A 26,598-nucleotide genomic window follows, 5' to 3' on the forward strand; every position below is an offset into this window, starting at 1 on the left:
TAAATAAATAATACAAATTGAACCTCTCATATTACAGAATAAATGTTAAGGGGCCACTACACCGGTTATATAGATATACTAGCCAATGCTAATTTACGCGACCATTTGCTCCCAACTTCTGAAAAAACGAGGGCTTTAATGACTTTAAAAAAATTACAGGACGTAGATAACGGTGCAATTTTTGCGCGGAAGTGAGCTGGACATCATGCGTCAACGGGATCCTGGAGATAAAGTTACTTCAAAGTACGCTCTCCTTCCGAGCGTCTATAACCTCGGCCAAAATGAACAATAAACGATCGATCTGATCTAACTTAAAATATTTAACATATCTGGAAAGTATATTTTAAGTATTCTTTTCCCTGGGATTCTGTTGATAAATGCTGCCCAGCTCACTTCCGCGCAAAGATGGCATCGACAGCCGTTTTTCTAAAAGTTGTGAGCAAAGGAGCGCGTCAATTTAACATGGTTAGTATATCTATATAATTGGTGTGCTGGCCCCTTAAGAATATTCTCCGCATTTGTTTATGAGGGTGAAACCCAGGCAGCGTCTGATAGTCTAGACGCCTGGACACACCCCCTAGTTTCCCCCCGAAATTTTCCTGCCTGCTTCTCAGACTTACTGCGCAATAATTGTATGACAGCATTTTTCTATATGTAAATATCAGTTTTACCTTCATGAACAAATACGGAGAATATTCCTAACAATAATCTCATACTTTGATACTTAGTGTATAAAAATTTATAAAAGTGTAAACATGATTTTGAAATGTGAATTGAATTTTAATTTCGAACAACTTTTAGTATCACTATCCCGCCACCAGAGGTCACCACTAAACTGACGCTACGTCACCGCGCGCTCGGTTCTTTAGAGGTCTCTGGCGTCGCCGTCGTCACGACCAGTTGCTCGACCGCTAGAGCTGGGGCTCTGCTCTGCTTAGTCTGCTCACTCTGCGGCTGCCTGTTCAGTTCAGTCTACGCTTGCGCAGCGTCGAGGGAGCATCAAGAGTTCCAAGGTGCAGGCTCGTGAAGTAGCAGAGAGCAAGCAACGACGACAAAACGAGCGCAGCTCTCTCGGCCGCCATTTTAGCTGGACGACGAGAAGCTCGTAAGAGAGAACGGAAAGTCAATTTCTCGTGGCTTCGTCGTCGAGGGTTGAACAAGCTGGCAGAAAGTATCTGCCAGTCTTTGCTGTTCTCTCGTCGGATATCTATTGGATCGTGTTTTTTATACGTGCCCTGTGTTCGTGCGAGAGAGTATCGAGGAAACCACAGTCGTGCGCTTGGGTTTCTCCCAGAGACGAGGCACGCACGACACAGCTGCTTTGCGGAAAGGCAGAGCCATTTCTCATCATGCTATTGAGGTCTACGCTGCTGAGCTGATGAAGAATAGGTGAGCATCGCATGTTTTTACTAATTTTTTCCTTTTTTTTTCTATACTGACGGATATTTAGTCATTTTGCGAAATATATGGCTGCGCCTTGAACGCGTGTGTACATCACGATTTTTGCCAGCTGCTTCCTTGTCCCGACTTATTTCTCTGCTCCGTTTTTTCTCGACTTACATAAGGACTGATGCGCATCGTTGTATTGGTGAACCCGACGCTACTTTTCGAGTATGCCTTTATGTATAGCTGATAAGCTCCGTTTGGTATAGATAATATCGGGCAAAATAAGAGTAAGTAAAATGTCGCACGCCAGCGTTCACTTTCGACGATTTTTGGTGCTCTCTCCTCTTTCGTTGGTTTCTCTTTTCGACCATATACTTATCTACTGACAGTCTACAGTGTCTGGCGTGTGATGACGCAATGGGGGATTCCTTCTCATATATTCCAAACGACAGAGTTTGCCTATCGCGTTGTTTGTTGTTGTTGCTATAGACCATGAGTTTGACTATTGATTTCCTTATCGACGTAAGCAGCGGGAGCTATTGCTCGGCGAGGTAGGTATAATCGCGCAGAGTTTAGTCATTTGTTGGAAAGACATTTTATACAGTTATCTTTTTCTCTTCGATGTGTAGGCTTTGTTCAGGTGTTTGCTACTTATTTCGTTTGCATAAGTGGTTTATTCAAAAGACTTGACAGCCTAAATGTTTTTTCAAACATATTGTTCAATGTATTTAAAAAACATTTCACTTATTAAACTCATTTTTTAGTTAGTTTCTAAGATTTATTATCGGTTTGAAAAACAAAATGCAAATCTGCAAAATACAAAGAAAGATTATAGTACAGGTTTAACAATGAGCCTCTAGAAGTTGACTGAAATGTCCTTCTACTGTAGTGATAATGCTTTTGTACTTGGAACATTGTAAAAGTTATTTGTCATATGACACTCAAAATTTATTACAGTTGCTTGTACGTGTATATGCATTATTTTATGCTTTGTAAGATAACATTAATGCCCCTTTCTGCATAAGCAAGTTATCAGAGACTGATTGTTTCTTGCATGTTTAATAGTGCAAAAAACGTTTATAGTAACTCTTATCTTAGCTATAAAAAAGAATAACAGAAGGACAGGTTGATAGTTATTAAAAAGCTATTTTCTTCACTGTTTTTTTGTTTCCAAAGTGATGCATCTTTGCTTCTAAAAAAGAAGCTGATCCTGAGCTTGCACTTTGAGAATAGAATAGTAAAAATATTCAACTCTTGAGTAATACTTTGGTATAGAAGGAACATTAGGAAACACAATGACTTAACTTAATTTGGTTTTGTCATTTATGTACTGATACATTTTTTGAATTCCAATGTAATATTGAAATATTTGCAATTCTAGGATTTTAAGCTACTAATAATTTGTACTAATGTTGAATTTTTCTTGTATAATGAACAACTGTAATTAATTTTTTGTTTTTCTCTGTCGTTTTTCAGAATTAAAAACAAATCGTTAGATTATATAGAGGAAGGAGAGAATTGTGCAAACATGGCCGGAGGCAACAGTATAAAAGAACACAAGTCTGATGAGATTGTCAAGGAGTACAACTCATCCCTGATGGATCTCACTATTAACAGTAAACCTCTGATTAATATGCTTACGCTTTTAGCAGAGGATTATATTGACCATGCCAACGCCATAGTAGAAGCCATTGAAGCCCACCTGCAGAAGGTTAATATCTTTTGTAGTTTCAACACAAGATTATCAATATTATTATATTAACACTTCGATGTTGATGTTAGATTACTAATTTTACATTGGTTCTTTGGAATCATGAAAAATATTTTTCTTATCGAAACTACTTTTTAAAGTTTTACTAAAAGTTAAAAGAAAGTTGATACTATTTGCTATTATCAAAATTTGTATAACTTATAGCCACTTATTTTTCATGTTTCCATTAAGAATGTATCATTAGTAATGTGAAATTAATATCAGCATTTTGTGGTACTCTACATCTTTATAAGAATTATTGCACTTGCGACACATGTGATTTTATAAAATTATAAAGCTTAATCAAACTAAATCAGTATTAAATTTAAGACTAAAAGATATAGTGTATATAGTCAAAATGTTTGTCAAACAAATAATGTCCAAAGTTCAGGAATACATTTTTCTATTAAATTGAGAAAGAAAACAATTAAAGTTGTAAAAAAGTTTGTAAAAGTTGTAAAGTTGTAAAAATAATTTTTTACAAATTCGCTATAAATCAACTGTAAAATCATTTTGTTTAAAAAAAAGTGCAACCTCATAAAAACGCGAAATATTAGATAACCTCATACATTCAATAAGATAAAATTTAGAAACTAATTCAAAATACTTTCACTACTTTAACACATTCTTTCTCAAAAGTTTATTTAATAATGTAATATTACTCGAATCTTTCTCTGTAAAGTTACGGTAAATGTTAAAATATAATTTCAAATAAGGAACTAAACGCACTATATTTCTGTAAACTTTAAGAGGTGATACTCACAGGATTTTTTCTGCAATTATGAGTAAAGAAGAATAGTTATAAACACACATTACAGTGAAGCGTCTAGTTAAACGATAAAAGTATTTTTTTTTTAAACTACGTTCGTCTGTGATACTCTACTTTTTATAAGAAAAATATATATTTATAAATAAAAAATAAAAGTAATATACGAGATATTTTATGTGGAAATAAAGTGTTCTTTTGTTACAATCAAACATCCACACTGCTGCTGTTTGTTTTTCAACATTTTTTTTTTCGTTCGAATAATATAAGCAGTAATATTTATAATTATTAATATTAATAATACATAATGTCGAGGTAATGACTCATGTTTTGCTCTCAATATTGCAATAACAGTTTTATTCTCGTGATTAAAAAATGAAATAAAACAATATATTTCTGTTTAAAAGAATGTAACTCAAAATTTTTAACTTTTTCTCAACTGCAAAAAAAAATTATTTTTCTAAGATTGTATCTGAGAAAGATTTTTGGAGTTAATACGCCGACTTATAAATCACATTATGCGATGAGCGATATACCTGCGCTCATCTCATCCATGTATAGTGCATATATTCACAAGTGATTACTTGTATGAAAGAAGTTTTCATCTTCAATAAGCTTTACTTAGAAGAAGCATTCATAGATTTTAATCAGATATACTTAACATATATGAAAGCCAAAAAAAAAAACAAGAAGAATAGTGTGAGTATTATTGTTTTACTAGGTGAGCAGCGAGATCAAACTACCAGTACTCTACCTCATTGATTCAATTGTGAAAAATGTTAACCGGGCCTATCTAGGCCTCTTCACAAAAAATATAGTGAATACCTTCTGCAGTGTTTTTGAAAAGGTAATGTTGGAATTTTTTATTTTTTCTATTGTCTTGGGGAAAGTTTGGTATTGATGGTTTTTATCTTTTCTATAGTCATTTTTCAAAGGATATCTTTATTTTTACTGCACATTTTTAGTTATAATGATCCAAGAGCTAGCAACTTTACTACTACGATAATAAATCTTTTTTCTCTTGATTAATTGAATCTTAATGGATTAGTTACATTTTCTTTTCAAATTCTAGTATTAGTTTTTAAATCGAAAATTCTTTCTTTGCAGAAAGCTCATATTTATCTGTCAGTCTCAAATACAATTTTTATGTCTTACAAAAAACAGGTGGATGAGAACACAAGAGCCAGCATGTGGAAGCTACGTCAAACATGGAGTGAGGTCTTCCCACCTAAAAAGTTGTTTGCGCTGGACGTGAAGGTTCACAATATTGATCCAGCCTGGCCCATTGCACCATTACCTGCCAACAACGTGTCTGCAGCAAAATCTATTCATGTAAATCCCAAATTTCTTACTACGGTAAGAGGCTTAAGTGTTTTGTTTAGTTTGTAGACTAACCATGTTCGAGCTGTAAACTGGGAAGTAAATTTAAGTTAGCTCGATGGCCTTGATTATTTCAGCATATATTGATATTGATGTAGAACTGTAGAGATGGTTGAGGTGCATGTCAAGAACAGTAAAGATTTTGTTCATACAAACGTATAATATACAAGTAGATTTTTTTGTAGTTTCTCGATTATACATATTTATTGCATTTTTTAACTTCTTATATGAATGAGAATCAGTAGAAGTTAAATATAGTAATAATCGCTCATAAGAGTCAACTGGAAATTGTTTAATAAATGTATATATGTAGTTTAAGATGTATGCTGGTACCAAAGATTTTTGCATTTTTTTTCAATATTTATTTTTCTGTTACCTAAAAAGGTACGTGCACTATTTGTATCATAGAGAAATGTATGTTTAATCTCAAAATTATATTGCAAGAAGTAGATAATATTATGGTGTCGGAAAGTAAATTTAACATTATAAGTAGAGTAAAAAAACTTTAAGCCTCTTAAAAAATGTATACATAAAATATTGCTTATATGTAAATAATGCGCAAAACCACAGCCTCTCGCATTACAATCACGAAAAATTAATGTTTCACTTAAATTTTTGACATTGATTAAATTCATCATTATGAAAGGCACATAAACTAACAAATTGCGCATTCTTTTCGTTACAATAAGACTCGCGAACTTAAGAATATCCTTTTTTCTATAGCAACAACACCAAGAGCGCGCTGCAAAAACAGTTTCAATACCACCATGCAGCACGAAAATTTCAGCTGTTCCGTCGGTCAAGTCCGTCTCGACGTCTGAGGCGGAGATGCGGGAGAAACTGTTGCAGAAGCAGAAAGAGTTGATCGAGTTACAAAAAAAGAAAGTTGAGCTTGAGCTACTGCAGGCCAAGGCTAGTCTCGAGCAACAGCGACAACAACTCGATAAACAGAGCGTGCAATTGGTAAGCTTTGAGAATTATTTGATTTTTGAGTGAAAGGTTTCGAAAAGTTAGACTCATTTGTTTAGTTTGTTTAATTATTTAATTAAGCTCAAATAGGATTACGTCACTCGCTGCGTTGCATAAATTTCTCCGGTATTATCAGAATGAGCTTAAAAATTTCGTGTCATAAGAGGTTTGAAAAAGTATGTAATTATAAAATGTTAATGATAATATTGAAAATAAATCAAAATTATTTATCTGACCTATTTACTCAGTGAAACCGTTATAACTCGCGTAAGATGCTAAATTACGGTTACAAAATCGCTGTTACAGCTTTCCTACACGTCGTAAACTTTTTGTTCAAATAAATAATTTCATGAATTGAAAAAGGTAATAATAAAATTTATTTCCTTTTTAGCCAACTTTACCCGATGGTGCCTTAGAAAAGTCAGTTGCAGCCATTTCCGCGCCTAGTCAAGTATTGAAGCCGATAGAGAAACAGGTGAGTTTACTTTTATCTTTTCTTTATCGACCGTTATGTATAATTCGAAAGATATTTGTCTGATAGCCAGGCTAATTCGTTATCTCATACGTCAATTTTCTAATGCTATCAGATATTTCGATTTCCTTTTGACGTTATTTATCTTTCAATTCAATTTAAAAGAAAGATAGAAAAAAATTATATTAGAATATCTTAACTAAAAAAAATGTCTTATCTGCTCGCAGTTACCCGCTGCAGCCGCCAGCCTTCTCAAAATCGACTCGAATAAAAGTAGCGTCAAGATAGCGCCGGCGAGCAGTGTAGCCGTTGCTTCAGCGAAGTCTGTTGCTTCTCGCGATCCTCGCCTGAAGATGGTTGCCTCTTCTGCGACAAATAGCAGCCTCAGCCCCGAGGAACTCGCCAAGCAGCAACAACTTATGCATCAACTGCAGCTTCACATTCAATCTAAACTGAGTGGCGAGCAAAAACAAAGTTCCTTGTTAAACAATCCGGTGATAAAGACGTCGAGCGATTCCGAACTCCACAACAATAAAAGTCTCGACAATAAAAGAGCAAAAGATAGTTCCCAAAAGAAAGAACCCACCACCACAAATATCACAACCTCTCATCGTAGTAATAGCATTAAAGACCAATCGAAGAGCTCTTCATCAAAGAGTTCTTCGTCGCGTGGTAGTAGTTCCTCCTCATCCTCGAAAACCTCGTCCTCTTCTTCTTCCTCGAGAAAACCCGGTAGCAAGTCTCGTTCGAAGTCGTCGTCATCTTCCTCGGCATCGCCCAACAAAGTACCTAAGCTTGAGGAGAATTCGTCCCTTTCACCGGACAAACGCTCGTCCTCTTCCTCTTCTACCTCTTCGAAAAAGTCCAAGTCCCGCAAGACCCATAGCCCCAGCCCAGTTTCTTCCTCGACGACGACGACGAGCAACGGCTCTAGTAGCCAAACGTCTTATCGCATACCGAGGCGGGCTATCGCTCAAGAGGTGACGTCAAGCCAAGTACAAACACTGGCTATTAACTGTAATAACAAATCTGCAACATCTTCGGGTTTGGACGAAGAGGAAAAATCAGGAGGATCATTAATCGTATCGCTTGCGCATCTGCCTGCGACAGCGGCGCCCACAAGCTTCAAGGAGATCAGAGCTAACACGAGAATGAGGAATTACGTGAGGAGAAACAAGGAAGGCAGCCGCAGCCCCGAAGTCATCAATCATGCGAAAAAGGATGTCGTCATGCCAGATGCCAGTAAAGATGAAGATTTGAGATCACCAATTGTTAACGTTAACGTCGTCGCAGCTGGCCCAGCCGCTGCTCTTGATACGAGTGAGTTTGTTGTTCAAAGAAAAGATAGAGTGGAGCTTACACCTTTTTTGGGAGGACACAAGTGGTTTTTTTCATTGCATTTCTGGTGGCACAACACTTTCGACAGATTTCGCGCTGTGTAGTTGGTGTTGTTTAATTGTTATGACACGATATGTTTGATTTTTCTCAAAAAAGACTGCACTAATACTTTAAATATGTGCATACTGCGTTACCTAATGATGGCTGTTTATTAATTCTACTATGAAGGCATATATCGTCATTATATGCATTCGAAAATTACTAGTCAAGAATCTGAAAGAATTTAGTTTTGTGATATTTTTATTGAAAATATATTTTTCCAGTATTAGAATGTGCTTTTATAAAGTACATTGCATCTTTAAAGTTTTAATTAAAGTTCAAATAAGAATGTAGATATTACCATTGTACAGCAGAACTGATTGTTATTTCTCTGCAGTTAATACTTTACTACTAGTAAAGAACTACTTTAAAAGCAAAAATTGCCTTAAAAAATTGTCCCCATTTTATATTAGACTAACAAAAATATTGTCATTTTCTATGTAAAGAAACTCAACTCAATTTTGAAAAATTACAATTTTACAAAAGATTGTCCGACTATATTTATATTACTTTGACTGTATTCAAAGATTTTCCAATTAAAAATAATCCTCGTTTTATTTTCTATAATTATTTACAATTAATCCATTGTTTTTGTAACTACTGTTAGCAAGACTTCCTACCCATTTTAAGTTTTTTATACACAAGCATATATAGACATTTTTTCATCGATTCTTCCTAAAAATAGTCATTAAGATCAGCACAATCAAATTATTGTACAAAGTATATTACAAGAAAATTTAGCAATTTTTATCACAACAACTTGCAATCATCGATAGCGAGAAAATCACATTGCAGTACAAGCTACACAGACACTAGAAATACATGATTTTTGCAATAAATGGATAGACTCAGCCATAAAAAAATTTATTGCCCAACGTGACCTCTTGAAATTTTGTAGTTATTAGGTTTATTTTTCTTAATCTTTATTTGAATATTTCTTTTTTATTTGTCGTAGTGATTTGTAACATCTTATTTAAAATATTTAAAACTTTTCAGTAAGTAGATGAAAACAAAATTAACAAAAATTTCATATTAGTTTCTTTTTTTTACTTTATTACGAGGTCTATACACACTTTGAAAATTTTAGAAGTTGGAGGTGGTGATAGCAATAACTAGCCAAAGATTGTATGTGCATCATCATATAGCATGATCTGCTTCAGTAATTATAATGCAAGTTCTCTTTAATTTTTTACAGAAGAAGATTTAGATTTGCGAGTTCTTGCTGTTCCTAATAAAAGACAGTCATCCGAGATCCTAGAATCGGCGAATCCAAAGAAGACGAAGGCTGAAAAGTTTGATGCGTAAGTAACACTTTTTTTTTTTAATGAAAGCATGAAATTTTTCTAGGTGATGGAAAATCATTTATGGGCTTATTTTTAAATAATTTATGAACTGTTTCTAAAATTGAAAATTGCTTCATTCCAAAATAACAGAAAAAATCGTCAACTTCACAGGCTGTTTGGTAACGAGGATGTAGATCTGCGCACTTTAACAAACCCGAAAGCCGGTCGTCCACCTACTCCTCCCCCTCCGGTCATTTCTCACGAGAAAAGCAAGGACAGCTGGGCAAAACTGAAGACCCCTATGAAATCTGATCGAGACCCACCTAAGCCTTTGTCTGACAATCGCAATCGCGATCGTTTGGGCCGACCGCGTTTCTTCAACAAAATCGGCAGCTCGCCCGAGGACCAAAAAGACGGACGTCGCATCCGAGGCTTGCCAATGGGCCGCGGCGACCTCGACAAGCACATCGAGCGCAATGCCGACAGAAACATAGAAATCATCATGAAGCAAGCGGCCGAGCAGTTGAATCAAGGTCAGATCACAAAGTCCCAGTACAACAAGCTCATCCAGGACGTGTTGCACATGAGCGAGGACGAGAAGCTCAAGGCAGCTCAACGCAAGGAGCAGGAGATTGGCATGCTCGTTTGGGAGAAGGACGGACCAGGCGGAGCACAGAACTTCGGCAACGACGAGAACATTCGTAAAGACCATTCGGGAATACATCCAAGAATATCAGGACCAGGCGGTGCTAGGTGGCAAAATCCTTGGCACCAGCCTTGGTCTCACGGACCACCATTCCCTGGTGGTCCCCATGGATTCCCCAGTGGACCCGATGGTTTTAGGCCCATGGGACCTTGGCAGAACCATCCGAGGATGTTCGGCGGACCCATGAGGCCCGATTTCCACCCAGCCTTCCACCCTGGAGGTTACAACCCGAGAATGGGCCCACCACCGATGGGACCCAACGGACCTATGATGATGTCCAACGGTCCAATGAATCAGATAGGACCTATGAACTCTATGGGTGCCAGTATGATGATGGGCAACGGGCCTGTGAGACCTGATCATGCGGCGAAACGGAACTCGCCGAACCTAACTGGTGCTGCTGCAACGAATAGCGGTAGTGTCAACTCGTCGAACGTGACCACTGCTAGTGCTACATTAGAGACTGATAAAGGCGCTTTAAGCGCGATGAAAAACAGTGGTGAATTGCCCCCCGCTGACCCTCAAGTTCTTGAGGAAATTGCGAAGGATACAATGAAATCGATCAACATAGATGGTGTATCTAGAGAAATTAGGTACTACGGAAACCTTGGTGTTGTATTCCTAAGTTGGGATAACCCGCGAGACATCGGTTTCCAAGACGGAACCAGACGAATCATAATTGATGGAAAGGACTCAATTATATGCAGTTTTAATGAAGATTACAAAGAATTCACGTACGAAGGAGAAATTCACAGGTGAGTTGCTGCTCTTGTTTTATTAGCTTGTGTATTTGAATAATTATTATTACACGTGAAAAAACTTATGATCAATTAATTTTTTCCAGAATTAAACTTGGCACTCCAACAAGGGAACTGTACGTGGATGACAAGTGGTACGAATGCTACTTTGGCGGACGTCCGATTATGGTTGACCTCGGTAACAAACAAGTCAGTATGAAGTTAGAAGGACCTCCTCCGCAAGTGAAAATCGGTAATACGAAGCGCACAGATCTTGTCGTAGGAAAAATCAATCTTATAATCAACGCAAGAAACATGGTTCCAGTCTTCCTTGATTCCAAACCTCAAATGTAAGTTTATTAACCGCTACTTAAAGTCAAGGTCACTGATACCAAAAAGTAATTGAATAATTTACTAAATCAATGTTTTTTTTGTAGGTTCGAGATCGAAGATAGGAAATTCACTCTAGAATTTATTGACGCTCTTCAAACTGTCTTGCTAAATGGTCGTCCATTTAAAGTAGAGTTTGGCGGATTACCTAAACCGATTCTCGTTGGCGAGAAAAAGCATTTTATTCGATTCTCTGTATTACCACGTGGTTTTACGGCCGGTTACGTTAAAATCACTGGTATGAAGGGTGAACCTGCAAAAGAATCTGCGGCCGAACTAGCCAAACAACGAGCAGCCAACAAGACCATGGAGGAAACAACCACGTCGATTCCCGCTAAAGCACCATCAGTGACGAATTTGGCCCAGTCCATGGACATGGACACAACGTCGCAGGATGGTATGGATACCACATCTGGTTCCAAATCATCAGGTATGCAAATCGAGAAATTCCAAAGTCCAAATGATAGTTTTGGATTTTACACATATTTTACTAATTTTGGTTCTGGTTTCCTAGGTTTGCAATTGGATGTACTGTCATCGGTTGTGCCTTCAGCTATGGCTCCGTCCTCTGGATTATCGTACCAAGCTGAGCCCGTTGAAAACCTGCCAGTGGTGGCACCGCTTCTGGCTACGTCGGTTGATCTTAACACGCTGTTTCAGAGATTAGTGGAAACGGGTATAGTTCCAAACCTCACTGAAACGAAAAAACCCGAGGAAGAAGAAAAGAAAGAGCCGGAGATCATTTCAGCGACATTCGATAAACCAGAGACACTAAGAGCGTATGTATTACTTTTTTTTTAAATCAGATTTCAATTCACAGGAGAAACGAACAGTGCAGATATAACGATTGCGATTAAGCGCTATCAATTTTGATTAATCACAATCTAGTAATATTCTGCGCATTGCTTATCGTTACGAGACTAATGGCATTTTTTTCTCTTTACAGAAAAAATGCGGGCGTAATCGCTGCGCTTTATAGTGGTATACAATGCAGCTCGTGCGGTGCGAGGTTTGCTACAGAAATGGCTGCTCGTTATAGTCACCATTTAGATTGGCACTTTAGGCAGAATCGCAAGGAAAAAGATTCGACAAGAAAAGCACATTCTAGGTCGTGGTATTACGATCAAAGCGACTGGATTCAGTTCGAGGAAATTGAGGATCTTGAAGATAGAGGTACGTTTATATTAACAATCTTGAAATAGATTGATATTTTCGGATAATTGCCAAAATTACTTAAAATCGGTTAAATAACGTGTCTTTTTTTATCACATTACAGCGCAAAGTTGGTTTGAAACCGAAAAGCAAACAGCAGAAACCGATGGCGCTGCTACCGAAGACAATGCCGCAGACGCGCAACAACCTAGTGTTCCGACGGCCTCTGACGATGATGGTTTCTGCCAAGTATGTCACGAGGCATTCGAGCAGTTCTATAATGAGGAGAAAGAAGAATGGCACCTCAGGCCGGCTGTTTCTTTCGAGGAAAAGAACTACCATCCACTCTGTCTCGAAGATCATAAGGTAAGGCCTATTGTTAGTTCTTTAACCGTTCGAAATATTACCGACGATGCTTATACTGATCATGAATATATTCATTTCATTGCTGCTCAAAGGAGAAATTACTTGTGGTACGTTCCTTTGAGAATGATATTTTTACTATTCTCGATGTGTAGAGTAGTTTGCTGAGCATTTATGAATATTTCTTATTTTATATATTTATAGAATTTTAATTTATCTCATGCCGAACTTCGTATTTTTAACGGTTTCGCTTTTTTTAAATTTATAGAGAGCGTTGGAAAAGTCAGCTTTGGAGCTAGAGGAAAGCATAACTGAAATGGAAGAAGAGGTTGAAGGAGATAACGAAGAGAACGATGACGAAAAAAAGGAGGATTTGAAGGATATGGAAATCTATATAAAGGAAGAAAAAGAAGATGAAGACCAAATTGAAGATCAAGATGAAGATATGAAGGACGAAAATAACGAAGATGAGAAACCAATTATTAAAACAGAAAAAGATGATGATGAAGAAAAATCATCAGAACCAGACAATGAAGAAGAGAAGCAACAAGACATGGATGTAGATGATTCAGAGCCCATAGAAATTATAGAACCACTGCCAAGAAAAATAGGTAAGTAACATGAAATTAGTTTGATAAAATAACATATTAAATTCTTGGCAAATAATTAACATTGGATGATAATGTTTCAGAGCTAGAAGAAATTGACGATTCTTCTGATGAGGAGAATGAAGATGGCACAAAGAAAGAACGTCCCAAGATCACATCTGCTGAAAAATCCGAAGAAAAAATCCCGGATGATGTGCCCCTGATTTTCGAAAACGTCAAAGTCAAAGAAGAACCGATTGATGATGATATGCCAGGTAAGATACACAAAACATTTTCTGTTTAAATTCACTTTTTTCAAATGCGTCAAAAAGTAATTATTTTCTCATTAATTGTAATTTTTTTCTTGATATTTATTTTTAGAAGCCGAAGAAAGCACCATTGCTGAAGCTGCAGCAGTAGACACAACGCAGGTTGCAGTGAAGAGTTCAATTGACGGCAATGTAGAGTTGGATTCAGCAACACCAACAATACCTACTGCGCCTTCCAAAATTAAGCTCAATATTACCAAGACTTTGGTAGCTCCGAAAGAAACGGACGAATCGAAGAAAGAGGAAAAGAAACCAGCCGAGAGTCCCGCAGAAGCTGCACCAGCAAAGCCTCTGATACCCGCGGCGATCAAGCCTTCGTTACAAGGCAAGAAACTGTCGATACTTCCTACGGTAGAAAAAGGTCACGAACTCTCAGGGCTCTGCTCGATTATGTAAATTACATACTTAGACTAAGATAATCTGCGTGACTGCATTGTAAATAGAATCATTCCCCAATTGGAGCGGCAAGTGATGTAATGGCCACGTTTTTTGTACAATTCTGCGAGCGAAACTCACGAAGGTATTCTTGTTTTTTATTTTCTTTCCGTGAGCTGTACGAGAGCACGAGATCATTGTTTTTTAAATGCTTGTACATACGATTTTAAAGCGTCGAACTACGAATTTTGTAAATAGTTATTTATAAGATTAATTGATGAACGTGCTGACTGGGATAGTTATTGCATAATAAGCGAATCAGGAAAATAAGAGCATTATTTTTCTTGTACAAAAGGAAAGGATGAGAGTATCGTTGACGATTTATAGTGTAATTAATCACGTTTACGATTTTTTTTTGCAAGTGGCATAGTTAAATTCTTTTGTCATATTGACCATCTCATATAGATTATTTCTTGTGCACCGATGCTCATTCAATTGCAAACGTTTATCGGTGTTTCTACTTTTTTAAGTTTTGAATTTAATTGCGAGATGACTAAAAGTATTGCCGTTGCCGGTTTTTAGTTTATAATATTCGAAGAAACAGCTGTTTTAAGAATTTTTTTCTTCCGTTTTGGAAGTTAAAGATTATTGGTGAATATGTTTCAAATTATTTGAATTTTAGACTCAAATAAAAAAAAAAATTAATTATTTTTGCAAGACTATCAATTTACTCCTGTTGAGAGGAGTGAGTTTTTCCTTGACCTTTTCCTTCTCTTTTAATTTTGTTTTTTTTGTTTTTACTTTTTTTAGTTAAAGATTATCTTTGAGAATAGATTTTAATCAAGCAAAGCTATTCATTGAAAATAATAAATGAAAAGCTTTAGAGGAAAGATTAATATCAACCCAACGATGTAGACCAATTCCAATATTGAAGGAAACCTGAAAGCATCATTTTTTGTTTCTTGATTTTGGCAAGCCTCTAGTATTGAACAATTCCAAATGGTTTCCTTGTTGACCTGAAAAATGTGTTGGGAAAAAGGGTGTCTCAAACATTTTATTAGTAAAGAGCATTTGTATGGCCATCAAATGACACCTGTGCCAAGACATTCTCAATGGTATAGATACTAATAAATTGGTTGTAAAAGCATTTCAAGCAATACCCTGACCCAATCTGCGGAATAATTCTAACTCAGTAATAATAATATTTGGATTTGAAGATGAAAAAAAGCAGATTGCCAATGTTTTTTCATAATTACTGATGCTGTTTTTGGTCACCATCAATTGCCCTGGCTCCAGAAGAGTAAGTCCTGAAACTGTTGGAATAATAATTAAATAGAGAATAACAGAATTGTATATTATAATGTGTTATGAGGTGTATCTTCTAATGGTAAAATATTTATACTCTCAATCTTGTTAAACAATTTAGTATAGCAATTAAGATCATTTGTATTTTAAAATGTAATAACTCAAAATAAACTCACTATATACATAAAACAAAAAATATACCTTTTACTCAGTGAAATCCTTGCAAATGTTGCGTCATTCTTATCAGTGCTCAGCAGTAGAAGAATGTTGTTTGAAAGTTCAACGTGCTCAGTCTGAAAATATCTTCTTTTCAATTTCATGTTATTTATTTTGTTTCTTGTAACTTATCTATGTTGCACTTGAAGCTGGAAAGTGATGCTCGAAATGTCTTGGAGAATTGTTTCGATGCCTCTGGCCAGCCAACAAGGTAAGGTAATCCATTTTCATCACGCATACCTTGTTCCATAATGAATATCACGCAGAAATCTTGATTTACACTCAATGACAATTGATTTTTATAACATCCACAAGAGATAGAGACAAGACTACACACACACTCTCTCTCTCTCTCTCTCTCTCTCTATATTGTTTAGTGATCAGTGTAAATCTCCTCTGAATAATTTGTAGGAAAAAAGATCACTTCTCTCCAAGCTGCACAGTAGCAGGCATAGCATCCGGAAGCACTCTGGCTGGTCGATTCATAGCGTCGCGATGAATAAATAAACATCCTATAGCTCTCCGCGTTCGCATAGATTTCTCTGGATTCTAGAGAAGGCTATCTTTCTTCTTTCGCGATTCGCTCAAACAGTATCTTTAGTTCGTCTTTCGCGTACATACACAGTGCGCGGTGTGGTTCCTCTTCTCCTCGTCGTCGTCTAATCCTAGAACGAACAATCACACGTAAAAATCAACTCGCAGAACGTTAAATACGACGATCGCCATTCATCGCTCGTCGCGATCGAAAACTTTTCTCTAATGACGGGACAGTTATAGAATCACTTAGGCGTCGCGTTGCAGGAGACAGGTAGACAAAAAGAAAATGGCGATCGCGCGCTCGAACGGAGAAAAGGCCAAGAATTAAGTCACTAAGACTAACCTGATGTGCTCTTCTCCAAGTTTCTCCGTTGTTTTTCATCCAACAGCATCCATCAAGCGGCGATCGAAGTAATTCGGATACTCCGGGCGAAAATTCTGCTCCGTTTTGGCCATGAAGAAACGGTCGACAAAGTCCATCGTCGGAAGGGCGTCTGCGACAAAATGGTCGAGCGTCCAAGCGCTACACGTTGCGTCGATAGAGAAAATGGACTAGCCTTCGACCGCCGCACGAGTGGAATTTTCCATTGAAAAGGATTATTGCGCAGTGCGCGGCAAGTTGCCCAAGTTCCTTCGAGTTCCCGGCTCCCGCGGATTGCTCTGCGGTTATTTTCGTAATCTTGCGGTATCATGAAAACATGACTTGAAGGACGCTTGATGAGTTTCATGCGGGAGATTTAAAGTGGTGTTACAGTTTTTGATTTTTATGCGAACTTGGGCAAAAAAACTACGATCATCGATAGCTGAAAGAAGAAAGAATAACTTGGGTAATTATTATTTGCTATTTGAAGAACAACTTTGCATTCTTCTTTTAACTAAAAAATAAAGATGTATAAAAAATTACTACACTGGTTTTTCCAACATATATACACTTTATTGATTTGATAAATAAAATGCTGCGAGCAAAGCGAAGCATGCCTTGCATCTCATATTACGTATATAACATCAGCGACGGGGATGAGTGACGACTTTACTCTCTATTTGCACAATGGAGGTATTCTATAATATTTTCTAGTCAGATTTAGGTAAGACTCGCGTAACAACAGTCCAATTCATAACTATAAGTATGTAACAAATAAGTACAGTCATATGGACAAACAATCAATAAACGAAAAACAAACAAAACACTTTCGAATTGCTCGCGGAAACGAAGATTGTCCTCAATGAAAACGAGCCATGATATTAACTGAGACCATCATTATAGGTACACACACATACATATACACACACGTCTAAAATGTCTTCTCGAATTTGCCTGCGGATCATGCCAGCAGACAAACTCTTGTTCTCGTAGCGTATTTAGGAGCTTAGGATAGGATCTAGTGCCTGCGGTGTGCGGCGTCTTTTTTCAGGACTGTGCTCGGGGAACGACGGCGCTAGGACGTCGACGACTTTTCTTTGGATGGCAGAAAACGCGACGTGAATTGCAAAAGGTAAACAGTCCTATTTTTCTTTCAAGTTGCACGTTCTCTGATAACGAGAACGACAATGATGATGATGATGATGATGTGAGACGCGATTACGACATGATTTAAATCGGAAAATACGTTATCGAAGGTCGCATCCTTTTCTGGAAAAGGGAAATCGACTCACTGTGGATTGTGATAAACTTCATTGAAAGTTTATTATTTGTTTATGTTTAAAGCAGAGTTAGGTCTGCCTGGGCTTGGTTGGTGAACAGTATGACCTGTTTATGAAATCTACAGTTGATATAACGCATCCATGTTCGATAATCAATTTAATTAAATATTTCAGATGTATTCATCTGATTTTGTATGGCATCGTTGAATATTTTTGCACGCAATCTCTAAGTATAATAACTGTTCACATGACAATAACGTAAACAATAAGAGAATTATCTGCAAAGTTAATGTTTTTCTTTCAAAGTTGCAGCACTCTAAATATAATACATTTTTATTCACAAATGAATACTCGATTTTGTTTACAATGATTGTATATTATTTTAAGTATGAATTGTTATGGTCGCAGTTAACTTTTTATTTTGTTTTGCTTTCAGATACATATATATGTATATATATGTATATATAACGAGGTAGCAGACATAGACAAACAATGCTATCCGATATGAATCACGGCCGAACCTGTAAAACAACAGAGATTGTTGAGGAATATGTTTCCTCTCTCCAGGATCTCAAAACCAATAGCAAACCTCAAATTAATTTGCTTACGATACTAGCAGAAGATTATATTGAATATGCATCAGCTATAGTTGAAGCAGTAGAAGCCCATTTACAAAAGGTTAATTTCTTTTGTTGATATATGATCCTAGCTACCTATACTATTCAATTGTCAACCTAGTTTTCATGGCTGTTTTTGATTTTTTTTTTTAATACATTTAGCTGTTCGTATAGCAATTGCATGTTTGAAGAATTCTACTAATTTACTAATATTGATTATGGATTAATAAATGTCATCCATCTTTTTTCTTCAATTACTGGCTTACTATATAGTTTAACTTAATTTAAACTCAATAATAATTTTCAAAAGAATGTAACTCATTTAAATAAATTTATTTTTACAAGTAAATTATTTCAGTGTTGGTAGCTAGGATTACAAAAATTGGAGAGTATGGTAACTATATGATAATATGAATGAGATGTTGATGTTGAAAAATCGATTTTCTAAAGCCAGTAAGAAAGTAATATTATAGAATTTTTCTGCAAGATTAGACTTGAAATTCATTTTTTACTTGAAACTAGATTTATGAAATTTGATAATTAATTTTTTTATTTCATACAATACATGTGATAATATTTATTTAAAACAAAAAAAGGGTATAAGCAGTTTGATATCAATACTTTTTATGAAAGCGATGAGCAGATTGATGATGTATGTTATGGGAACTGATACACAGTTAACCATAAGTGATCTTCTGTGATATTCTACTTAATTTTATAAGATTGTTGTAAATAAAGAATAAAAAAATACGTACAAGACATTTTTATAAGAAAAGAAAGTGTTCTTTTGTTAAACGTAAATATCCACACTGCTGTCGATTAATACCATTGATTCCAGTTTTTTATTTAGTTAAACTTTACGTTGATATGTTAACTATGCTATCAGGAAGAATTTAGCATTAAAAAAATATAGAGTAAAAATATTGGAGATATAAAAAACTTAAATTTCAATCCATACTTTGATACTGTTTAAATACTTGCGCTGTTATTTTTATAAAATCAAAGATATATATGAAAAAAAAGGAAAAAAAAACAAGCAAAGGATAGAGTGAGTATTATGTTTTCACTAGGTGCGAAGCGAGATCAAACTTCCAGTACTGTATCTTATTGATTCGATAATCAAGAATGTGAATGGGTCCTATATAAATCTTTTCTCAAAAAATATTGTGCAAACATTTTGCAACGTATTTGAAAAGGTAAAATCAGTTAAAATATTATAATTTTTGTAAATAATGAAATAACAATTATTCAGTTTATAAATTATGCAAATGAAAAAGGTTGATGAAAGTACAAGAGCAAGAATGTGGAAGTTGAGGCAGACATGGAGTGAAATTTTCCCTCCAAATAAATTAAGTGCTTTGGATGTACAAGTGCACAGCATTGATCCGGCTTGGCCAATATCATCTTCACCTTCATCAGCTAGTGCACAATCAAAATCAATAATCCATGTTAACCCCAAGTTTCTTTCAATGGTAAAATTGAATTCCTTGACTTTATTAAAATTAATACAAATGCTCGTAAAGTACATACGATTTCTGTATTTTCAGCAGCAAAAAGTACAGCAGCCAAGGCGATTAACACAGGCGTCACCGCGATCATCACGAGTTGCCACAACACCAAAAGCACCAGTAGTTGATACTAAATTAATTTCAGATGAGCAGACAAGGGAAGAGCGGATGATGAGAGAAGAGCTCTTGAAAAAACAAAAAGAGTTAGTTGCACTACAACAGAAGAAGCTGCAGATATTGCAAGAACAGAAACATTTAGAAAAAAATCGAATCCACGTGAAACCTGATTTGGTAAATTTAACGTTTTACCTAACATAACATTTTACTGTATTTTATCATGTGCATTTAAATTCGATTGGTCATTTAGATTGCTGCTGACGGCACCTTAAAGAAACCAATATTGACCACAGTGCCTTGTGATACAACAAAATCATCAGAAAAATTGGTAAGCAAATAATTATAATTTTTCCCGGTAATCTATTTTCCATTCCTTAAACACCAACTGCACTTTTGATTTTCAGCCATCAAGTCCTGTGTATGTACCAGAAGTTCCAGACGAGCCAAAGCTTATTTCCCCAAGTATTCTGCCCTATGATCCTAGAATAAAAACTGCGACAGCTTTACAGAATGGCGGAAATGCCGTTGTTAGCGTTAATCCACCCGATGATGTTGCTCCGGATAATCAACCGGATCTCACTAGCAGCGAAAGCTCATCGATGTTTACCGCAAGTCCTGTGAAAGCTCGACCGAAAGAAATCGAAACATTCGTTCCTCGTCTTCCCGATAAGATCGAAAGCCCTCAAGCTTCTAACGACAATAAGAATACAGATAATGAGAGAATGACCCAAATATCTAGTAATAATAGCAGTAGTAGCCAAAAACAAGCAACGACAAGTGACACTGATTCGAAAAAACATTCGTCTAAGAAAGCTTCATCTACACGATCTTCTTCAAAGCAGCGAGAGAGCCGGAGAAAATCTTCGCGTAAATCTACTTCCTCGTCTTCTCCGCACAAGAAGTCATCTAAATCTCGTAAACGAAGTCTCACCAGCGAACGTCATCATCATCGTTCTCATCATCATCATCATCATCATCGTCGACACTCGCCAAAGCAACAGCAAGGCCTCGACGAGGAGGAGCAGTTCGGCTCGCTGATAATCTCGCCACCACAACCCACGGTTAACGTGTTCAAAGATAGGAGAGACAGTGTTGGGAGTACCAGCAGTTCACATAGAACCAAGAGATCATCGTGCAGAGAAAGTAGTAGTCGAAGTAGAAGTCCAGAAAGTTGTAGAGATGAGGCAGCGAAAAGAAAAGATAGTACTAGTAGCAAGGATGAGGATCTCAGAGCAGCGTTGATTGCGGCCAGTACGAGTAGCAGTAAAACGCCAAAAATTGACGCAAGTAAGTTACTTCTTCTTTTTCGATTTATGAATCAATTTAATATTTGAATCTAGAAAACTTGATTTTTTTTCTAATGTCTTGTAAAATGTTACAATTATAATAGATCTTATTTTAGATTTTTCAATAGTATATTAATAATTATTGTAATTGTCTTTTCAGAAGAAGATTTAGACTTACGCGTTCTTCCCATGACAAGCAACAAGCGCCAGTCAACAGAAGTTATTCAAAGTTCAAGCGGAAAAAAAAGTAAAACAGAAGAAAACTTTGATGAGTAAGAATCATCACGCTAATTGGCATATTTTTTATGATATATATTTAAAATCAATGATAAATCATGAATTTTTTTCATCACAGTCTATTCGGCAAAGAAGACGTGGACCTTCGTCTTCTAAATCCGGCTTTACCGAAGGTGATCGCTGCGCAAAGCATACAGCCACCAACACCATCGCCTCCAATGATCTCCAACGATAAAGACAGCTGGGCTAAGTTCAAAACGCCGACTAAATCTTTAGATAGTAGTTCCCGATCTGACTCCTTCAGTCGATCTCAAAGCGATAGATCAACATCAGACCGCAGCCGTGATCGATCCAGTCGCAGTAAATTTTACAACAAACAATCTGACGATCGGGGAAGACGCAGTGGTGGAAGAGATTATGAACGCAATGCCGATAGAAACATAGAAATCATTATGAAAGAGGCAGCTGAACAGCTAAATCAAGGGACCATCACTAAGGCGCAGTATAATAAATTGATACAAGATGTGTTGCACATGAGCGAGGACGAAAAACTGAGAGCTGCTCAAAGAAAGGAGAGAGAAAGTAAAATATGGGATAGAAGTGATAAGGGCCTAAGAATGAAAGAGCATGGCATGCATCCTCGACCACCTGGTGAGTTACGCTTTCTACTTGCATAACATTCTCTAGAAACTTAGTTCTAATGAATGCCTTAATTTGTAAATAGGTCCAAGGTGGCCGCCGCCCTGGCATCAGCAATGGGCTCATCCACCGGGTCCGTTCCAAGGACATTTCCGGCCAATGGGTTCCTGGCACCCGCGATTTTGCGGTGGACCCATGCGCCCAGATTTTCATCAATTTCATGCAGGCTTTAATCCACGTCATCCTGGTATGAGTCCGAACGTACCTCCTATTTTGCCAAACGGACCAATAAATCCATTGACTGGTAGACCTATGAATCCACTGGGTGGGCCATTAGGTCCTATCCCACCTGGTGTAATACGAGGAGATGGTGCACTCCTTATGCCAAACAGACGCTCACCGAATTCTATTGGGGATGATGGCTCAACGTGGTCGAATTCGCCTTTTAGCCCTAATATTGGAAGTACTAGTGATGGAAAGTCGATGGAACAGGAAGAATTCAGTTCAAGCAGTAATCCTAATAGTGATGAACTACCACCGGCAGATCCTAATGTTTTAGAAGAGGTAGGAAAGGATACCACGAGATCAATCAACATAGACGATACACCAAGGGAGATCAGGTATTACGGACACGCTGGCGTCATCTTTATGAACTGGGACGATCCGAGAGATATTGGATTCCAAAACGGCGCAAGAAGGATTTCCATAGATGGCAAAGATACAGTTGTTTGTTCATTTAATGACGATTATCGCGAATTTACCTACGAAGGAGAAGTTCATAAGTAAGTCTTCGATCATTGAACTCGAATTTTTATTTTAATCTACGTATATTCATTAAAAATACAATTTTTATTACAGAATAAAGCTTGGTGCACCTACGCGAGAATTATACATTGATGACAAATGGTATCAAGTTTACTTTGGCGGTCAAGCAATCATGGTTGATCTGGGAAACAAGAAAGTTAGTGTCAAATTAGATGGACCGCCTCCTCAAGTCAAGATAGGAACTACCAAGCGCACAGATCTCGTTTTAGGAAAAATCAACCTCATCATCAATGCTAGAAGTATGGTTCCAGTATTCCTTGATTCCAAGCCCCAAATGTAAGTATTAATCGAATTTATTTAATTTATTCATATTAATTTGCTGTTTATAAAATTGCACGCCCTTTGTAGTTTTCATATCGAGGATAGACCTTGTACTTTGGAGTTTCGCGATGCTCTGCAAACGGTCCTGTTAAACGGCAGACCATTCAACGTCGAATTTGGTGGTCTACCCAAGCCCATTCTCATTGGGGAGAAAAAGCATTTTGTGCGATTCTCGGTATTACCACGTGGTTTTCGGGCTGGTTATGTTAAAATTGCTGGGATGAAGGGTGAACAGCCTAAGGAAACTTGTGTTACTGATGATACAGTGACCGGACAAAATCAGACCGACATAGCTTTAAGTAGTACTACGAATGTGTCATTGCTGATCGAATTAGATGCTACTTCTCAAGATGGCTTGGATCAATCATATACATCGAAATCAGGTTTGTTTTTTTATTTCATCATCGTAAACGTGATTTTCAAAAATATCTCAAGTAATAACTAAATGAATTTTTCTAGATTTACAACTGGACGTGCTGTCTTCGGTGGTATCCTCGGCGATGGCACCCTCATCAGGACTATCGTATCAAGCCGAACCTTTTGAAAACACTAGTGTCACTTCCACTGCAGCCGTGCCGCTAAATGAGCTTTTCAAAAGATTAGTCGAATCTGGAATATTCTCAAGCCTGAGTGAAACGAAAAAACCAGAGGAGGAAGAGAAGAAAGCCCCAGAGGTTCTTCCAGTCGCATTCGACAAACCAGAAACATTAAAAATGTATACAATATATTTTTGCAAAGTCGACCATATTATTTTTATTAATGGAACACGCGCTAAAAAATTCTTGTTTATTTCTAGAAAAAATCCAGCCATGGTCGCTACTCTTTATAGTGGTATTCAGTGCAGTTCTTGTGGAGCTAGATTTGCGCTGGAAATAGCAGCTCGTTATAGTCGCCACTTAGACTGGCACTTCAGACAGAATCGAAAAGAACGAGACTCATCTAGAAAAGCGCATTCAAGACTTTGGTATTACGATGTCAGTGATTGGATACAGTTTGAAGAAATCGAAGATCTTGAGGATAGAGGTACGTGAATATATTTTGTTAATTTTGATGGTTTTTTTCGTTCGAGAAAATTTATATTAAAATTTCTTGTTTTTATCAATTTTAGCACAAAGTTGGTTTGAAACAGAAAAACAAACTATGGAGATCGAAAATGCGGCGGCAGAGGATCTCTTTGCTGAAACGATGCAACCAAGCGTACCCACAGGCTCAGACGAAGACTCCTGCTGCCAAGTATGCCACGAATCTTTTGAACAATTTTACAACGATGAAAAGGAAGAATGGCACTTGAGACCGGCTATTTCTTTTGAGGACAAAAATTTTCATCCTATCTGTCTAGAAGACTATAAAGTAAGTATTTTATAGGAATTGTGTTTTTAAAATTTATTCATGTATGAATCAAATAATAATTATTGTTTGATACTCGTCTGTTTCAATCTTACTAAAAGGAAAAGCTTCTGGCGGTACGTTAGTTTTGAAAGCATTATTGAGTGCATTAGCGAATTTAACTATATACATACTCGATTATTTTTGTTTACTATCGCTTGCTGGACATGTTAATAATTAGTTTTGCCAAAATATTGTAGATTACATTTTTTTTAAATTTTACTAATTGTTTCCATTATATCGCAAGATGACTTATTTTAATTATAATAATTCCCATAAAATTTTAGCGGACTTTGGAAGAGACAGCAACGGCTTTCGATATATCTGAATCAAGTGAAAATAACAAAGATGTCGATATTAAGGATATTAAAAGTGAGGACGCTGTAAAAGAAGAAAGTTTAGATTTAAAAACTGAAGATGATCAATTAAAAGAAGGAGATGTAATTAAAACGGAAGAAGAAAAATCAGCAAATACTTCAACTGTAGTAATGGAACCAGTCGAATCAAAAACAGGTTAGTCTATTTTAAAATTAGATTACTATTACCATTTATATTTAAACAACAGTTTTATTGTATAAATCTATTATTTGTAGAATTAATTGTATCAGATGAAAATAACGTTGAGCAATCATCTCAGCAAGAAGAAATAAAAGACGAAGAAAGTGAATTCGATTTATCACTTACGGTATCAAATGAATTGGAAACTATGTTTGCGGAAAATTCTGAAAATACAACTATGGAAACGGAAACAACGGAGGAAGGTAGTAAAACTCAAGATCTTCTAGAATCAGACCTAGGTAAGCTATCTTATCTGCAATCAGTTTTAGTCGTTGCTGGATAATTCTCTCAAGATAAAATTAATAAGTTAATTAAAAAAAAGTTTTAGTTAATTTTTTTATTTATTATTCTGATGTATTATTATTAGCACCAGAAGAAAAACCTATGGAATCTGCCGTCGTTGATTCGACTCAAGTTGAGGTAAAAAGTACAATTGATGGGAATGTTGAGTTAGAATCTACTACATCAACGATACCAGCTACTGCATCAAAGATCAAAATAAATATTACAAAATCACTCAATTCGCCAAAAGAATCTAAAGATGAAAGGGAAGTTGTAGAAGCAATGTCGGAAGAAGAAGAAGAGCCTACCGCATCTTTGGTACCAGCATCAGTAAAACCTGGTTTACAAGACCGAAATTTTTCGGTCCTACCGCCAGTCGACAAGGGTGTTGAACTTTCTGCGTTATGTTCGATTATGTAAATAATTCCGCAGTGTTGTGTACATAAGCATTACTTTTATGAGCGATATGAACGCGTGCGTACGAAAACATAAAAGTGCTCGCATTTTTAGTGTTTTTGACTCGTTAAGTGTGCTTTGAATTTCTGTTCTGGGTATGATGAAAATGAAGTATTGAGATGATGATGAAGTATTGAGTGATTCAAATACTTGTAAATATGTTTCAAGTACTGTGATGTTTTGTAAATATTACTTGATGTTTATAACTACGATTTCACGTTATTGTATGACAAAAATCAGAATGAGCTTTATTTTTTTACACGATGAAAGAGAATTTTTTGTTTTCTCCCATCTCCCTCCATTGTTTCTAATATTTATTAAATACTGGCTTCCCCACTTTTCGCATCGCAGTTTCGTGTGAACAAATATGCTTATATTCATTATCTTTTCTTTCAATGTTTACATCATTTAATTTAAGAATGTTACAAATATGCTAAATTTTTCTTTTAGAAAAACTTTTCTTTTTTTTCAGTTTGACACTAACTATTGAAGTACTATTTTTATCTAGCTAATTAACTTTCGGAAAATTCATAAGGTAATAAATAAAGATATATTAAACCACAAAAATAACTGTTTCGTTATTAA

At 36.4% G+C, this 26,598-nt stretch overlaps 2 protein-coding genes and 1 long non-coding RNA gene across 9 annotated transcripts; 2 read left to right on the forward strand and 1 right to left on the reverse strand.

The window, feature by feature from the left end:
* The first annotated feature begins 878 nt into the window (after nt 1-878).
* LOC100121739 lies at nt 879-14,792 on the forward strand. 5 transcript variants are annotated; one of them, XM_031930073.2, is made up of 18 exons: nt 879-1,389; nt 2,863-3,097; nt 4,624-4,749; nt 5,067-5,258; nt 6,006-6,245; nt 6,643-6,726; nt 6,951-8,043; nt 9,356-9,461; nt 9,594-10,904; nt 10,994-11,236; nt 11,324-11,706; nt 11,791-12,055; nt 12,223-12,449; nt 12,553-12,794; nt 12,887-12,901; nt 13,060-13,402; nt 13,483-13,653; nt 13,760-14,792. In XM_031930073.2, the coding sequence occupies exons 1-18, from the start codon at nt 1,379-1,381 to the stop codon at nt 14,101-14,103; spliced, it is 5,631 nt and encodes a 1,876-aa protein (XP_031785933.1). In that variant the 5' UTR covers nt 879-1,378; the 3' UTR covers nt 14,104-14,792. The 5 variants fall into 5 exon arrangements, with proteins under 5 accessions (XP_031785933.1, XP_016845564.2, XP_031785946.1 ...); XM_016990075.3 differs by having other exon boundaries at nt 9,615-10,904; XM_031930086.2 differs by having other exon boundaries at nt 5,067-5,234.
* LOC103316872 lies at nt 14,192-16,848 on the reverse strand. Its single transcript, XR_512605.4, has 3 exons — nt 16,484-16,848; nt 15,589-16,268; nt 14,192-15,395 (listed from the first exon to the last, which is right to left on the reverse strand). It is a non-coding gene; the product is annotated as an uncharacterized LOC103316872 (long non-coding RNA).
* Nucleotides 16,849-16,907: 59 nt separating this feature from the next.
* LOC100121761 lies at nt 16,908-26,284 on the forward strand. 3 transcript variants are annotated; one of them, XM_016990078.3, is made up of 19 exons: nt 16,908-17,633; nt 18,218-18,459; nt 19,469-19,594; nt 19,676-19,870; nt 19,949-20,197; nt 20,274-20,351; nt 20,428-21,310; nt 21,470-21,581; nt 21,665-22,197; nt 22,271-22,967; nt 23,044-23,286; nt 23,359-23,714; nt 23,791-24,046; nt 24,128-24,354; nt 24,440-24,681; nt 24,780-24,794; nt 25,005-25,230; nt 25,311-25,514; nt 25,643-26,282. In XM_016990078.3, exons 2-19 carry the CDS (start codon nt 18,274-18,276, stop codon nt 25,975-25,977), a joined length of 5,163 nt encoding a protein of 1,720 aa, XP_016845567.1. In that variant the 5' UTR covers nt 16,908-17,633; nt 18,218-18,273; the 3' UTR covers nt 25,978-26,282. The 3 variants fall into 3 exon arrangements, with proteins under 3 accessions (XP_016845567.1, XP_016845566.1, XP_008210971.1); XM_016990077.3 differs by having other exon boundaries at nt 17,431-17,633; nt 19,946-20,197; nt 25,643-26,284; XM_008212749.4 differs by lacking the exon at nt 24,780-24,794 and having other exon boundaries at nt 17,431-17,633; nt 19,946-20,197.
* The last annotated feature ends 314 nt before the right edge of the window (nt 26,285-26,598 follow it).

This window comes from Nasonia vitripennis, chromosome 1 (genome assembly GCF_009193385.2).
Source record: "Nasonia vitripennis strain AsymCx chromosome 1, Nvit_psr_1.1, whole genome shotgun sequence".
Taxonomy (NCBI): domain Eukaryota; kingdom Metazoa; phylum Arthropoda; class Insecta; order Hymenoptera; family Pteromalidae; genus Nasonia; species Nasonia vitripennis.

Excerpts from the sequence above, each read along its gene's own strand:
- LOC100121739 (XM_031930073.2), top strand. Across the intron at positions 4,750-5,066 it reads TCTGCAGTGTTTTTGAAAAG|GTGGATGAGAACACAAGAGC; the intron begins GTAATGTTGGAA and ends TACAAAAAACAG. Across the intron at positions 6,727-6,950 it reads TGAAGCCGATAGAGAAACAG|TTACCCGCTGCAGCCGCCAG; the intron begins GTGAGTTTACTT and ends ATCTGCTCGCAG.
- LOC100121761 (XM_016990077.3), top strand. The coding sequence starts at position 18,274 with ATGCTATCCGATATGAATCACGGCCGAACCTGTAAAACAACAGAGATT. Across the intron at positions 19,871-19,945 it reads ACCCCAAGTTTCTTTCAATG|CAGCAAAAAGTACAGCAGCC; the intron begins GTAAAATTGAAT and ends CTGTATTTTCAG. Across the intron at positions 24,355-24,439 it reads CGAAGATCTTGAGGATAGAG|CACAAAGTTGGTTTGAAACA; the intron begins GTACGTGAATAT and ends TATCAATTTTAG.